Source organism: Acanthopagrus latus, chromosome 17 (genome assembly GCF_904848185.1).
Source record: "Acanthopagrus latus isolate v.2019 chromosome 17, fAcaLat1.1, whole genome shotgun sequence".
Classification (NCBI taxonomy): Eukaryota; Metazoa; Chordata; class Actinopteri; order Spariformes; family Sparidae; genus Acanthopagrus; species Acanthopagrus latus.
Window position 1 is genome coordinate 8227340 of NC_051055.1, and position 16672 is coordinate 8244011.

General features: G+C 40.1%; 4 protein-coding genes and 1 long non-coding RNA gene across 5 annotated transcripts; 2 read left to right on the forward strand and 3 right to left on the reverse strand.

Moving 5' to 3' along the window:
• Positions 1–2816: 2816 nt before the first annotated feature.
• On the reverse strand, positions 2817–3630 carry LOC119005567 (hepcidin-like). The gene is made up of 3 exons (XM_037073319.1): positions 3445–3630; positions 3263–3340; positions 2817–3143 (listed from the first exon to the last, which is right to left on the reverse strand). The coding sequence occupies exons 1-3, from the start codon at positions 3529–3531 to the stop codon at positions 3042–3044; spliced, it is 267 nt and encodes an 88-aa protein (XP_036929214.1). The 5' UTR covers positions 3532–3630; the 3' UTR covers positions 2817–3041.
• A 5479-nt stretch (positions 3631–9109) lies between these two features.
• Positions 9110–9681, forward strand: LOC119005571. The gene is made up of 2 exons (XR_005070540.1): positions 9110–9151; positions 9268–9681. It is a non-coding gene; the product is annotated as an uncharacterized LOC119005571 (long non-coding RNA).
• LOC119005563 (hepcidin-like) lies at positions 9479–10321 on the reverse strand. The gene is made up of 3 exons (XM_037073315.1): positions 10136–10321; positions 9954–10031; positions 9479–9835 (listed from the first exon to the last, which is right to left on the reverse strand). Exons 1-3 carry the CDS (start codon positions 10220–10222, stop codon positions 9713–9715), a joined length of 288 nt encoding a protein of 95 aa, XP_036929210.1. The 5' UTR covers positions 10223–10321; the 3' UTR covers positions 9479–9712.
• Positions 10322–11438: 1117 nt separating this feature from the next.
• On the forward strand, positions 11439–12287 carry LOC119005562 (hepcidin-like). Its single transcript, XM_037073313.1, has 3 exons — positions 11439–11632; positions 11737–11814; positions 11933–12287. Exons 1-3 carry the CDS (start codon positions 11546–11548, stop codon positions 12053–12055), a joined length of 288 nt encoding a protein of 95 aa, XP_036929208.1. The 5' UTR covers positions 11439–11545; the 3' UTR covers positions 12056–12287.
• Positions 12288–15489: 3202 nt separating this feature from the next.
• Positions 15490–16306, reverse strand: LOC119005565 (hepcidin-like). The gene is made up of 3 exons (XM_037073317.1): positions 16122–16306; positions 15940–16017; positions 15490–15821 (listed from the first exon to the last, which is right to left on the reverse strand). The coding sequence occupies exons 1-3, from the start codon at positions 16206–16208 to the stop codon at positions 15720–15722; spliced, it is 267 nt and encodes an 88-aa protein (XP_036929212.1). The 5' UTR covers positions 16209–16306; the 3' UTR covers positions 15490–15719.
• Between the last annotated feature and the right edge of the window lie 366 nt (positions 16307–16672).

The window sequence follows — 16672 nt, forward strand, 5'->3', positions numbered from 1 at the left end:
AATCTCTCACTTCAAGTTACATCAGTGTCAACAAACATGAAAATAAGCCTGAATATACAGCTGATATCATATTTTCTTGATGTCGCAGAGCATCAGCTTCAGTATTTCTTAGAAATACAATTTGAACTATTTCATTATTTTCAGTCATAATAAACACTCTTTGAAGAAAAAGCCTAATTCTTTACTTCTAAAATCCACTTTGTTATTCCTGCCTGGTGTTTATTTACCATCAAATGTAAATTATAGCTGTAAGGGAAACATTATGTGTTGACTGGTGTGGTGGGATGGAAATACTGATGGAACACAAGTCAAATCCTTTATTTTTACTCAAAGTTTTACTCACTGTTTTTTTGCCAATGTTAAACATTAAACGTAGTTAGACTGTTACTCTATAAATCACAGATTTAATCATTAATCTACAGTGGGACCGATTTTGAACAGCAGCTAACTGCTGCTTGATAACCCGCTGATAGAACTGTACGTCTAAACACAACAATGTAACAGTGCTTTTTGTTTTTCTCTCTTGGACCAAAGTAGCAGCCTGCAGGTGTGAAAACACTCTTAGTTGCTGCCTGGAGCTGTTAGAGATTTCTATCAGTCAACACATCCACTGTTAAAACTAGTCTCCCGGTTTTAGGTGATTTGAACTAATAAACAAAGATTAGACGTTCAGAAAAAAACACCACACAATCATCTCTGTATAGTGTAATATGTGTGTCTGTTCATGTGTTCTGCTGTAGATGGAAACTGCACTGTGGCCTCAGTGGTTGGTAAGATCCCTGCAGGCAGGTCACTGGTGTTTTACTGAACTCATTTGACTGTGAATGGTGTTCATGTTTATTAACACAACTGTGAAATCATTTTGTATGAGAAAATGTGTTTCTCACAAATATAATTCATCTCAAACAACAGGCTACCTCTATTTACTGTGTGTGCATTCTATCCCTGCTGTGTTTCTGAGATTACTGAAATGTAGAAAATTTGAAGAGCGTCGTGATAGCAATGCAGTGAAACAAAATGACTCCATACACTTTCATTGAAATAGAACAGATCAACTTTACTGATCACACGTGAAGATTTTTTAACAAAATGAGGATGACACATCAGTTAGCACACACTATCTGCAGCATGGCCAAATCCAGAAGCATCCTCAGATATTTACAACCGCTAATGAAATTTGGAAATCTGAAAGAAAAACTTGAAATAAAATATTTAGTGGTTGTCATGTGAGTCTCAGGCTGCAGCCGGAATCCTCAGAACTTGCAGCAGAGACCACATCCTCTCATGCGACGACAGCAACCGCAGCAAAAGCGACACTTCCAGCGTCTCCTGCCATACCCCATCTGTGTTAAAGAGAAAAGACATGAGCAAGGTGTTGTCTCTCCTTCTATGGAGTGTATTAAGGCACTTTGAAGGGAAAACACAACCACTTCAGTGTGAATGAACTCATTCAGTTCATTGAACAAACCTTCCAGGAGTCCTCTGGCATCTCCTTGTATGCAGCAATTGGACCCTCATTGTTCATTGGCTCCTCCAGCTCTTGCACCTGTCAATCAATTGTGCACATTTACATCAGGAGCCACATTTCAGCATTTAGACAAAACATTTCCAGCTAATAAGCAAATGAAATGACTGAAGTCAAGTTGTTACCTCAGTGAATGAGCCAGCAGAGCTCTCCTGAAGGCAAATACAGGTGAGCACGACGGCCACTGCAACTGCAACACTGAATGTCTTCATCTTAGGAGGCTTCCACTGCTTCAACTTGTTCAGTCCTTTGATTCTTCTGGTGACTCTCGTCAGCTCCTTTCACTTCTTCTCCTGTCTGATGGTTGACTTTGTAAAGTGTGCTGGTATTTATAGTCACCTGGACCACTGTTGCCTCATCACTGACAGCACCTACAGTACAGCAGCTGCTTCCAGGCACAGGCTTGCATCACTACCTGAGGGATGCTGGGGATGTAAATGGGGAACTCCTCAACAGTCAGATTGGAACTTCTCTATTTTTGTTTGTCTGTTCCATATATCAACCATTGGTATTTTTATCTCTTATTGTTTTGCTTAGAAGTACAATTCTGTCATAGAGTATTTAATCAAACTGCAGTAGTGTTCCTGGTGTTATCAATACTAAACAGATCAATCACATGAACACAACATTCTGAAATAGTAACCCTCATCACTCAACATTTGCAGTTGATAATAGACCAATGTTAATACAAAACAATTTAAACATAATAGAATATACATAAATGACAGTGAAATAATAATCTCAGTTGTCATCAAACATCTATTCGATATCATTTGCATATTCTCCTCGTTCACCTGAACCTCAAGAGACTATCTGTTGGTGTAAAAACCTTTTCAAACCACTTACAGTTGAGATGAAGTAATCACTGTGTGTAGTTAGTGGAACAGAGTTAAGTCAGAACTTGAGTCTTTCCAAATATCTTGCACAGCAACCTGACCCCTTCACCTTCTGCCAGACCTGTGTCAACAGCAGCTGAAGGATCCACATCTGTTTGAATTCACAGCGTTCAAAGGTCACTTGAGTCTTCCAACTAAAATCTCTCACTTCAAGTTACACCAGTGTCAACAAACACGAAAATAAGCCTGAAAATACAGCTGATATCATATTTTCTTGATGTCGTAGAGCATCAGCTTCAGTATTTCTTAAAACTATAGTGTAATATGTGTGTCTGTTCATGTGTTCTGCTGTAGATGGAAACTGCACTGTGGCCTCAGTGGTTGGTAAGATCCCTGCAGATGTGTAGAATGTTGTGAAAGCAATATGGCGAAAAAAATGACACCATACACTTTCATTGAAATAGAACAAATCAACTTTACTGATCACACATGCAGATTTTTAACAAAATGAGGATGATACATCAGTTAGCACACATTATCTGCAGCATGGCCAAATCCAGAAACATCCTCAGATATTTACAACCACTAGTGAAATTTGGAAAACTGCTTTTAAAAAAAACAGCACTTGAAATATATTATTTAGTGGTTGTCATGTGAATCCCAGGCTGCAGCTGGAATCCTCAGAACCTGCAGCAGACGCCACAAACTCTCATGCCGGGACAGCAACCACAGCAAAACTTACACCTCCTGCGTCCAGTTTTGCTTCTGCTGGCATACCCCATCTGTGAGAAAAGACGTGAGCAAGGTGTTTCCTCTTCTTCTATGGAGTGTATTAAGGCACTTTGAAGGGAAAACACAACCACTTCAGTGTGAATGAGCTCATTCAGTTCATTGAACAAACCTTCCAGGAGTCCTCTGGCATCTCCTTGTATGCAGCAACTGGACCCTCATTGTTCATTGGCTCCTCCAGTTTTTGCTCCTGTCAATCAATTGCGCACATTTACATCAGGAGCCACATTTCAGCATTTAGACAAAACATTTCCAGCTAATAAGCAAATGAAATGACTGAAGTCAAGTTGTTACCTCAGTGAATGAGCCAGCAGAGCTCTCCTGAAGGCAAATAAAGGTGAGCACGACGGCCACTGCAACTGCAACACTGAATGTCTTCATCTTAGGAGGCTTCCACTGCTTCAACTTGTTCAGTCCTTTGATTCTTCTGGTGACTCTCGTCAGCTCCTTTCACTTCTTCTCCTGTCTGATGGTTGACTTTGTAAAGTGTGCTGGTATTTATAGTCACTTGGACCACTGTTGCCTCATCACTGACAGCACCTACAGTACAGCAGCTGCTTCCAGGCACAGGCTTGCATCACTACCTGAGGGATGCTGGGATATGAAATGGAAACTCTTCAACAACAGGAATCTGTTTTTTGTTTGTTTCATATATCATCATCATTCATATTTCTTACTTCTTACTGGTTTTCTTAGGCAGACAGTTCTGTCATGGAGTATATGTTCATACTGATTCTGTACTCCCAACAAAGTTTCAGTTACAGATTATGAACAACAAGCACAACAAGCAGACAACAAACTTCAGTAGTGTTACTGGTGTTATCAATACTTAACAGATCAATCACATGAACACAACATTCTGAAACAGTAGCCCTCATGACTCAGGATTTGCAGCTGATAATAGATCGATGTCTACATAAAAAAAAAATTTAACACAATGGAATATACATAAATGACAGAGACATAATAATCTCAGTTGTCAACAAACATCTATTCGATATTATTTGCATATTCTCCTCATTCACTATCTGCTGGTGTAAAAACCCTCTCAAACCACTTACAGTTGAGATGAAGCAATCACTGTGTGTAGTTAGTGTAACATAATTCAGTCAAAACTTGAGTCTTTCCAAATATCTTGCACAGCAACCTGACCCCTTCACCTTCTGCCAGACCTGTGTCAACAGCAGCTGAAGGATCCACATCTGTTTGAATATATAAGTTTTTCATTACATTAAGGCAGAATAAACATGTCATTTTGTCTTAAGAAAATCCCTGAATTTTTAACTAAAAAGGAACTTTGCTGTAACAATGAAGAACACACACCACAATCGACATCGAAATAATTGCTAACAGTTAAAAACTGCAAATTTACAATGAAGAAACTCAGCTGCAATCTACATACTGATCACAAAGAGCAAGGGGGAGTATTTTTGAGGTTTGCATCAAATTTATCATAAAATCTATTCAGTTAGAAGACTTTATTACAATATTGTCTTCACTTCTGGTCATGTAACAGTTGAGAATGTTTCAGCATGCTGTATTTTAATGTTATTTTAATATGGCCTCAGTGGTTGGTAAGATCCCTGCAGGCAGGTCAGTGGTGTGTTATTGAACTCATATGACTGTGAATGGTGTTCATGATTATCAACACAACTGTGACATGATTTTGTATTAGAGAGGTGTTTTTCACAAATATAATACGGTTTTATGACACTAATTTACTGTATTTTATGTCACATCACAATAATACCTTTATTTACTGTGTGTACATTGTATCCCTGCCGTGTTTCTGAGAGGACTGAACTGTAAAAAATGTGTAGAATGTTGTGAAAACAGTGCAGCACAAATGACTTCATACACTTTTACCTTATAGTCACTTGGACCACTGTTTCCATCACTGACAGCACCTACAGTACAGCAGCTGCTTCCAGGCACAGGCTTGCATCACTATCTGAGGGATGCTGGGATATGAAATGGAAACTCTTCAACTACAGGAAGTCTCTGTTTTTTTCTGCTCCACATATCAATCAGGGGCGGCTGTAGCTCAGCGGGTAGAGCAGGTCGACTAGTTCAAATCCCGGCTCAGGGCAAGGCTGAGCTGCATGTCGAAGTGTCTTTGAGCAAGATACTGAACCCCACATTGCTCATTAGTGAGGGCCCTGCGATGAGCTGGCGACTTGTCCAGGGAGTACCCTGCCCTCGCCCTGAGACAAGGCTGGGATTGGCTCCAGCAGCAACACCCCGTGACCCCATGGAAAGGGATAAGCGGTTACGGACAATGACATGACATGACATATCAATCATTGATATTTTTACCTCTTACTGGTTTGCTTAGAAGGACAATTCTGTCATGAAGTATATGTTCCTACTGATTCTGTACTTCCAAAAAAGTTTCAGTTTTAGGCAATGAACAACAAACACAATAATCAGCACTGAAATAACAGCAGATTTTGCAAATGCTTGAATTATTTAATCAAACTTCAGTAGTGTTACTGGTGTTACCAATACTGAACAGATCAATCACATGAACACAACATTCTGAAATAGTAACCCTCATGACTTTGTGTTGGCAGTTGATTGTTAATAGATCAGTGTCTATACAAAAACATTTTAAAGAAAATGGAATATACATAAATGACAGAGACATAATAATCTCAGATGTCAACAAGCATCTATTCAATATTATTTGCATATTCTCATTGTCCACCTGAACCTATCTGTTGGTGTAAAAACCTTTTCAAACCACTTACAGTTGAGATGAAGTAATCACTGTGTGTAGTTAGTGTAACATAATTCAGTCAGAACTTGAGTCTTTCCAAATATCTTGCACAGCAACCTGACCCCTTCACCTTCTGCCAGACCTGTGTCAACAGCAGCTGAAGGATCCACATCTGTTTGAATTTACAGCAGAGTCTGTATTTCAAAAAATGGTACAGATTGGGTTAATGTCACAGTGCATCACCTTCAGTATCTCTTAAAACTACAATTCTAACTTTTTCCATTATATCAAGACAGAATAAACACATCATTTTGTTTAAAACAAAAAATCGAGAAATGTTTAATTAAACAGGAACTTTGCAGTTACAATGAAAAATGGACAAATGCTTTTATTTTCTAATAACAAATTAGAAATAGTGTTACTGATGTCCTGGACTATGTTACTAATTATCAACTGATCAATCCATGTGCATATCCTGAAATAGTAACACTGGTGTCTTGGCATTGTTTGTTGTTGATTGCTGACAGATTCAGTCAGATTAATTGTGTGGTCTAAAACCCAAAACTAAAGGTAAAAGGGCAAAACAATTGCAGGAAGCAACTAAATGGTTAAGGCAAAATAAATGTAAAATGTGAACAAAACAGTTGCAAAATGTAAACTAATTGTGGAATGTGGGCAAATGTGGGAAAACAGCAGTGTAACGGTGCAGGTGAACCCCTCACGCACCAGCTAAACACAGAAAAATGCTCTGGTGATTGCAAACAGGGATTCCTCACAGCCACTGGAACACCAACACTGCCGGCCACAGCAGAGACGGAGCAGGAAGCAGAGGTAGAACGGCACACGGGTACCTTATAGCTTGGTGCTGATTAGTGAATTTGCTGTGGGAGGAGTTGGACCAGAGCTGCGTTCATCAGCACTACTAAGGGGGAGTCTACCCCACCACACAAAGATTTGCGCAATACAAAAATCTTTCACTTCAGGTCACACCAGTTTCAACAAACATGAAAATAAGCCTGAATATTCAGCAAACTACCTATGTTGTTAAAATCATAGAGCATCAGCTTCAGTATTTCTTAAAACTGGATGGAAACATTGATGGAATAGTAGTCAAACCTTTAGTATAAGTCAGCCATTATGACAGGTTACACTATTGGTCTTTAAATCATGGATTTAAACATTTTGCAATCAACACACTGATCAGAAAGAGCAAGAAGGAGTTGTTTCAGGTTGGCTTACAAGTGCAGTTTTCTAGTAGTCTGACAGACTTCAAGCTGACTGTGGAATTGATTTGAACAGCAGTTAACCCTGCTGAAAAAAACAGCATGGACCAGCATGAAATCCATCCTGGTCCATACTGGCATATGCTGGTTAGTGCTAGTTTGGTGCTGGTTTAGCTGATGGACCAGCATGATGAAGGTGGTCCATCAGTAAGGTCCCATTAATTATGATGGCCTACCAGCGTAGTATTGCCGGTGATGTTGCTGATGAAGCCGGTCACCAGCATGGGAATGGTAATTGGATGCTGGTCACCAACATCCTGAGTCCTGTTCAATCAGCATCTTGATTTGCCACACCTGTAAAGTGGATGGCTTATCTTATTGGATTTTAACAAGTGTGTGCTCAGCATCTGAACGAAGTAATTATTTTATGTGCATATAAAAGAAAAACTTTATAACATTATTTACTTAAACTTGTGGGAGAAACGGGACCATGGGATGCTGGTCACTAGCATACCTGCACCAACACATATGCTGGTCTTGCTGGTCACTAGCTATGGTGGTCTATGCTGTTTTTTCCAGCAGGGAACTGCTGCAGCTAACTTAATATTTGCTTCATAAAATCTATTCAGTTAGTTACCACCTGGAGAAAACCCATAACTTAATTGCAATGTAATTGTCTTTATTTCTATTCATGTAACAGAGTTTAGAATGTTTCAGCATGCTGTGTTTCTGGCATTGATCTATCAGTAACTGATATGTCAGGATATCAATAATATTTGTGCAGAAAAGTTATAAAATAACAAAATCAGCTGTTTTAATGTTGATTATGTGTGTTCTTCATTGTATGTAACTGAAACTTTGTTGGAAGTGCACAATAAATATAAACATATACTCCTTCATAGAACTGTACATCCAAGCACAACAATATAACAAGGTGTGTTTTTTTGTTTTTTCTCTTGGTCTGGACCAAAATTGCTTTATTTCCTTTGTAGAGAGTCGACCCAAAAGTGGACAGTAAGGCAGGGAGTAGTGTGCAAGGTAATTTATTCACTTCACACGGTAATTGCAGGTACATTTGACAGTGGCACTGGTGGTTTATCGTGGCGAGTTGAGACCCTGGTGAGTGCAGGGCCAGGCTGTTGGCTGCCAGCCTGCTGCAGGTGCATGTATGAGCAGTTTCGGTGAATGGAAAGCTCCGTCCAGCCTCTCATTGCACCTCTACAAGCACAACAGAAAAAAACAAAACAAAACACCAAAACACAAAATCTCTGTCATTTAAATAAGACGGAATGTGACCAAAGTAGCAGCCTGCAGGTGTGAAAACACTCTTAGTTGCTGCCTGGAGCTGTTAGAGATTTCTATCAGTCAACACATCCACTGTTAAAACTAGTCTCTCGGTTTTAGGTGATATAAACTATTAAACAGAGGTTAGACTTTCAGACAAAACACCACACAATCATCTCTGTGTAGTGTAATATGTGTGTCTGTTCATGTGTTCTGCTGTAGATGGAAACTGCACTGTGGCCTCAGTGGTTGGTAAGATCCCTGCAGGCAGGTCACTGGTGTTTTCATTTTTCACTAAAACACTTTTTTCACAAATATGATACAGGATCCATGTTACTAATTTACTGTATGCAAACTCATACCACAACAATGCCTCTACTCACTGTGTGTAAATTGTATCCCCGCTGTGTTTCTGAGAGTACCGAAGTGTGGGAAATGTGTAAATGTTGTGAATGCAATATGGCACAAATGACACAATACACTTTAACTGTATATACCAGAACCGATCAGCCTGTCATGGACTGACTGTGGCAGTTGGGGTTGTTGTGTTTTTGTGTTTTCCCCGTTTGTCTTCCCCCTCCCTTCCTCCTCACCTGCTCCTGTCTACCTGTGTCTGAATCTGTGGGCGTGGCAGCAGTGTTGGCAGCAGCATGGGACGCACCTGCAGATCATTCCACTCATCATCCCCTGCTATATAAGCCCAGTCTCGTCTCTGCTCCTGTGCCAGGTTGTTCTGCTTGTTATGGTGACCAAGTCAAGGGCTGCTAACTATTATGTTAGTTTTGTGTTTTTTTCCTGGAATTGCTATTCTATGTTACACGGATATCTTTGTGTGATTTTCTCGATGAGCTCCGTCTCATGATTGCGTGTTTTGTTTCTATCTCGTGGCAGAAAAACTCCAGCGTCTCTCCACTCCGACTTCCAGTGTTCCACCTAAGTAGCTCTCTGCCTGCCTGCCTGCCTGCTGACCAGCCAGGTCCTCCCTACCCCCCAGCCCCCCCAACAACCCCTCTGGGTTCTAAATGAATTCTGTTACATCTCGACCACTGCCTCCGCTCTCCCTGCATTTGGGTCAAGACAAAAAGACTCGACATAACACAAATGTATTGATCACTTTAATATATTTTTTCACTTTTAAAGATTCTTAAAATACGAGGATGATACAGTCACATCAGTGAGCACACAATATCTACAGCGTGACCACATCCAGAAACATCCTCAGATATTTACAACCACAAAGAAGAACAAAAATAACAAAAATTGCTTCAAGAGTCAAAATCCTATCAAATAAATATTCAGTGGTTGCTGTGTGAATCCCAGGCTGGAGCAGGAATCCTCAGAACTTGCAGCAGGTACCACATCCAATCATGTTAGGACAGCAACCGCAGCAAAAGCGACAGCGCCTGCGTCTGCTGTTTCTGCCAGCGGGGCTGCGCTTGTGTCTGTTGTTATACGGCATCTGTGAGAAAGAGAAAAGACATGAGCAAGGTGTTCATCTCCAGCATCATCTCTCACTCTGTTCACTCTCTCTCCTTCTCACTGTATCTGTCTCAGCTCATTCAGTTCATTGAACAAACCTTCCAGGAGTCCTCTGACTTCTCTTCATGTGCAGCAACTGGACCTTCATTGTTCATTGGCTCCTCCAGCTCTTGCACCTGTCAATCAATTGTGCACATTTACATCAGGAGCCACATTTCAGCATTTAGACAAAACATTTCCAGCTAATAAGCAAATGAAATGACTGAAGTCAAGTTGTTACCTCAGTGAATGAGCCAGCAGAGCTCTCCTGAAGGCAAATAAAGGTGAGCACGACGGCCACTGCAACTGCAACACTGAATGTCTTCATCTTAGGAGGCTTCCACTGCTTCAACTTGTTCAGTCCTTTGATTCTTCTGGTGACTCTCGTCAGCTCCTTTCACTTCTTCTCCTGTCTGATGGTTGACTTTGTAAAGTGTGCTGGTATTTATAGTCACCTGGACCACTGTTGCCTCATCACTGACAGCACCTACAGTACAGCAGCTGCTTCCAGGCACAGGCTTGCATCACTACCTGAGGGATGCTGGGAATGAGAATGGGAAACTCCTCCACAGTTGGAATTCTCAGTTTTTGTTTGTCTGTTCCACATATCAATTACTTATATTTTTACCTCTTAATGGTTTGCCTACAGGTCCAATCATAGAGTATATCACCGTGCTTGGACCTTTTGAAGTGAGCTTGGCTAATTCACTTGGTCTGGATGCACATGGGTGGAAATCAGACGACAGAGAATTTTCCCTTTATGAACTTTACTGAACTTTGACAGGTGAGCACAGAACATGAAGCTGTTTACACAAGTGAACGCAGTTGTGCTGGGCTGTAGACTCTCACTTGGGTACAGAACAACAAGGCAGCACCGTCCATGCAATGAGTTGTAAGCACCATTCAGCCTTAAGTAACAAACTCTTGTGTCTTTGTTGTCGTACTGAAAGATTAATACAACTCAGTTTAATCACTCTGACATAAATGACTGTGAATTTATAATAATCTGGAATTGTCAGAAACATGTCTTGATTGTTTGCATATTTTTCAGTTTACACTTAGATATCATAAGACCATCCAGTGGTGTAAAAATCATATTCAGCAACAGAACAAAATGAAGTAATCACTGTGTGCAGTTAACAGTGATGAGGTCAAAGGCCATTTGAGTCTTTCCACATATTTTGCGCAATAACAGAAATCCCTCACTTCAAGTCACACAAACATGAAAAAATAAGAACATTTACTTTATTATAATGTTTTCTTTACCTTTATTCATGCAAAAGTTTTTTGTTTTTTTTTTTTCAGCATGCTGTGTATGTGCCATTGCAACAGTTGATATGTTTGCACAGTGGTAAAAATATTAGTAATTAATATGTGGAACATATGAACCAATAGAGAGAATTCCCACTGTTGAGGAGTTTCCCATTCTCATTCCCAGCATCCCTCAGGTAGTGATGCAAGCCTGTGCCTGGAAGCAGCTGCTGTACTGTAGGTGCTGTCAGTGATGAGGCAACAGTGGTCCAGGTGACTATAAATACCAGCACACTTTACAAAGTCAACCATCAGACAGGAGAAGAAGTGAAAGGAGCTGACGAGAGTCACCAGAAGAATCAAAGGACTGAACAAGTTGAAGCAGTGGAAGCCTCCTAAGATGAAGACATTCAGTGTTGCAGTTGCAGTGGCCGTCGTGCTCACCTTTATTTGCCTTCAGGAGAGCTCTGCTGGCTCATTCACTGAGGTAACAACTTGACTTCAGTCATTTCATTTGCTTATTAGCTGGAAATGTTTTGTGGAAATGCTGAAATGTGGCTCCTGATGTAAATGTGCACAATTGATTGACAGGTGCAAGAGCTGGAGGAGCCAATGAACAATGAGGGTCCAGTTGCTGCACATGAAGAGAAGTCAGAGGACTCCTGGAAGGTTTGTTCAATGAACTGAATGAGCTGAGACAGATACAGTGAGAAGGAGAGAGAGTGAACAGAGTGAGAGATGATGCTGGAGATGAACACCTTGCTCATGTCTTTTCTCTTTCTCACAGATGCCGTATAACAACAGACACAAGCGCAGCCCCGCTGGCAGAAACAGCAGACGCAGGCGCTGTCGCTTTTGCTGCGGTTGCTGTCCTAACATGATTGGATGTGGTACCTGCTGCAAGTTCTGAGGATTCCTGCTCCAGCCTGGGATTCACACAGCAACCACTGAATATTTATTTGTTAAAATTCTTACTTAAAAGCAGTTTTCCATGTTAACAGTAGTGGTTGAAAAATCTGAGGATGTTTCTGGATTTGGTCATGCTGCAGAGAATGTGTGCTAACTGATGTATCATCCTAATATTTTGTTAAACCTTTTCATTGAAAGCATATGATCAATAAAGGGCAATAGTTTTATCATAACAAGTGTCGGTATATGAATTTATTTTCTGCAACGTGGCTTTCACAGAATTCTCCAACTGCTTCTACACTCCAGCCTCTTAAAAACTCAGCACTGATATTATTAACAGACAAATGATAGAAATATTAGTTTGGTTTCAGTTTCCTGAAAACATTTGTAACATTAAACATGTGCAACATTTATGGTGGACATGACCTGCCTGCAGGGATCTTACCAACCATTGAGGCCACAGTGCAGTTCCCATCTACAGCAGAACACATGAACAGACACACATATTACACTACACAGAGATGATTGTGTGGTGTTTTGTCTGAAAGTCTAACCTCTGTTTAATAGTTTATATCACCTAAAACCAGGAGACTAGTTTTAACAGTGGATGTGTTGACTGATAGAAATCTCTAACAGCTCCAGGCAGCAACTAAGAGTGTTTTCACACCTGCAGGCTGCTACTTTGGTCCAGACCAAGAGAAGAACAAATGATACAATGTTCCATTGCATTTGATTGAACAGTTCTGCGATTGTTATCCTGCAGTAAAGCTCTGATGACTGACAGAAGTTCATACAGCATTTTAATAGTGCCTCTGATTTGTGTAGTTATGTTCTCTGGAGTTACAACAAGCTCATAAAGAAATAACTCATTATAAGCATTTCAGGTAGTTATTAGCCCTTTAGACTGCAGATGTGCTTATTGAGCATTATTGTAATAAAGTCCTGATTTATTTGCATTTGTAACTGTTCATAGATCAGAGTCATATACACCGATCTGCCACAACATTAAAACCACTGACAGGTGACGTGAATAACACTGATCATCTCATCATAAGGAGATATTCTGCTGGGACACCTTAGGTGCTGGAATTCATGTGAACGCCATTTAACACGAACCACTCATCTAAACACTGTTGTGGACCAAGTACACAACCTCATCACAACAACACTATGGCAGCAGCCGATGGCAGCGGCCCCCCAGCAGGACAGTGGGCCCTGACACACAGCAAACACTGCTCAGGAAAACCTGGAGATACACAATGATGGGCCCAAGGTGTTGACCTGTCCTCCATATTCCCCAGATCCCAATCTGACCAAGCATCTGTAAGATGTGCAATATTAGGCACTTGGTCATAATGTTATGCCTGATCTGTGTATGATGCTCTTTAAACACTCTGACATGAATTGCTGTACCATGATTATAATAATCCACATTTTCAACAAAAACAACTAACTAGGCCTTTTAATAAGTATATTTAATTTTTTTTTCATTGTCATTTAAACACCTTCAGATTGTCTAGGACTGAATATTGAAACAACAGACAGATAAAATGAAGTTGTATGCAGTTAACACATACAGTGAGGGGACATCTGGATCTGCTCTCATTCAGTCACTTCAGTCTTCCTAAATTTATTGCACAATAACCAAAACCCCTCACTTCACATCAGGTCTGTGTCAGTAAACCGTAGCATGAGTGACTGTTGGATTACAGGCCTACAGCTGACAAACCAAGTTTTAAATAGCCTAATTCTGTAATATGACAGAGAGAATAACTTTCAGAATAGTTTTAATGTACAACCTTAACTATTAGAGTAGAAAATAGCAGGCTGATGGGCTAACATTAGCCTGAGCAACAAACAGTTCATTAGCTGGGGTAAAACTAGAGGACTTCTTCCCCATCAGCGTTTCCATCCATCCAGTCTTGTCAACACACAATGTTTCCCTCACAGACTGAATTTGACTTGGATGATGAATGAATACCAGGCAAGAAGAATGAAAACGATTAGCCTCAGCGAGGATTAAGGGGTTTTCTCTAAACTGAGGGACACCTGCTCATGATGACTGTGTAAATTGAAACAGACAGAACAGCAGTCTGAAGAAATGCTGAATGTTACTCTGTCATTTAAAGTAAAAGGTCAAACCTTTAAAAATGGATTTTCATCTGTAGGCCTATATTTCAGCAGCTGTGGTGTCATTCATGCTACTGTATTCTGACACAGACCTGACATGAAGCACAGGTTTTTTTTATTGCGTAAGGTAAGTTGGAAAGACTGAAGTCACTGAAGAAAGTACTAATTCAGATGGCCCTGGATTTATCAGTGTTAACTGCACACAGTGATTAGGTTTATATGCCACCGGAAAAATGGCAAGGGTTAGATAGGTCTTTTGTTGATAATGCGGATTATGATGATTATGATGATGATGATTATCATCACTGTACAGTAATTTATGATTATGCAGAATGACAATGGACAAACCAATCAACAAGTTAACTTTAAGTCTACTTAACTCCAGGTTTTCTCCTCAAGTGTTGTCTTTAAAAAGTCAGCGTGAACAGGACCAGGAACCAGAACTTAAATGAAACAATGTATCATGTTTTTCTCTTGATTTGGACCCAATGACACCAAACTGCTGGTATTAAAACAACCACCTTACCCTTCTGGAGCAGTACCAACATGAAATCGATGTTCATAATTCAGGACATTTCCTGTTGCACATGGTTTGAGGTGACATAAAAGAAAACATATATTTTCAGTCAAAACACCCCACAGTCATGTCTGTACTATCATTTGAAGAAATATCGGTTCAAGTCTCGGTACACATCATCACTTCATCTTTGACATATTTTTGAATGTGAAAATATTTTTTTTCAACCATAAATGTCATGCAGGCTTAATGTAAGGAAACTTTTAGAAAACATGAAAAGAATCATTTCATGGGTGCAAATTCATATCACGCTTATTCTTCCATAAACTGTGAAAAACATGATTCCACTTGTGTGTATTTAAGAGTATTTAAGTGTAGAACATGTAAAGAATGTTGTGGAAGTTGGAATATGACACAAATGGTTTATATAGACATATATAGTTTATATAGTTTATTTTTATATATACAGTATATATATATGTGTGTGTGTGTACATATATATGTTGAAAGAACTTTCCCTCTACACTGTAGAACAATTAAACTTAATGATCATACACTTCAGTATGCAAATGTGTTTAGTGAAATATGAGGATGATACATCAACATTTTTAGAACCCTTCAGTGACACTGTGGGTGTAGCTGCTGGTGCTCAGTTGTAACTTGGTACTCTGGTTTATATACGAAGTTAACACCAACCTAGGAGATGTATTTGACATAAAAGTCACCTCTGACAACTGACAGTGCATTATTATGAGACAAAAAACAATTTTAAAAGAACATGTTCACACTTTATATACCAGTAAAACTGAAGTTTATTGTGACAATACACTGTAGTAGCATGTGTAGGTGATACAGTCGAATCAGTGAGCACACATTGTCTGCAGCATGACCACATTCAGAAACATTCTCAGATATTTACAGCCAGAATTGAGAGATGGAAAACCACTTTTAAAGTAAAAATCCTATCGATTAAATATTCAGTGGTTGTTGTGTGAATCCCAGGCTGGAGCAGGAATCCTCAGAACCTGCAGCAGACACCACATCCTCTCATGTTAGGACAGCAACCGCAGCAAAAGCGACAGCCAGCGGGGCTGCGCTTGTGTCTGTTGTTATACGGCATCTGTGAGGAAGAGAAAAGACATGAGCAAGGTGTTCATCTCCAGCATCATCTCTCACTCTGTTGACTCTCTCTCCTTCTCACTGTATCTGTCTCAGCTCATTCAGTTCATTGAACAAACCTTCCAGGAGTCCTCTGACTTCTCTTCATGTGCAGCAACTGGACCCTCATTGTTCATTGGCTCCTCCAGCTCTTGCACCTGTCAATCAATTGTGCACATTTACATCAGGAGCCACATTTCAGCATTTAGACAAAACATTTCCAGCTAATAAGCAAATGAAATGACTGAAGTCAAGTTGTTACCTCAGTGAATGAGCCAGCAGAGCTCTCCTGAAGGCAAATAAAGGTGAGCACGACGGCCACTGCAACTGCAACACTGAATGTCTTCATCTTAGGAGGCTTCCACTGCTTCAACTTGTTCAGTCCTTTGATTCTTCTGGTGACTCTCGTCAGCTCCTTTCACTTCTTCTCCTGTCTGATGGTTGACTTTGTAAAGTGTGCTGGTATTTATAGTCACCTGGACCACTGTTGCCTCATCACTGACAGCACCTACAGTACAGCAGCTGCTTCCAGGCACAGGCTTGCATCACTACCTGAGGGATGCTGGGAATGAGAATGGGGAACTCCTCAACAGTGGGAATTCTCTCTTTTTGTTTGTTTGTTCCACATATCACCCATTAGCATTTATATGTCTCATTAGTCCATATACACAACATGCTTATACATTTTAAATTCTGGTAAATCGCTTATAATAAAGAAAATGGTCTGCTTCAGGCAGTACCTACCTGAATTCATTTTATAAAGCAAGTATTAGTCAGCTGCAGTAATTAGCTACTGTTTAAAATCAATTCCAT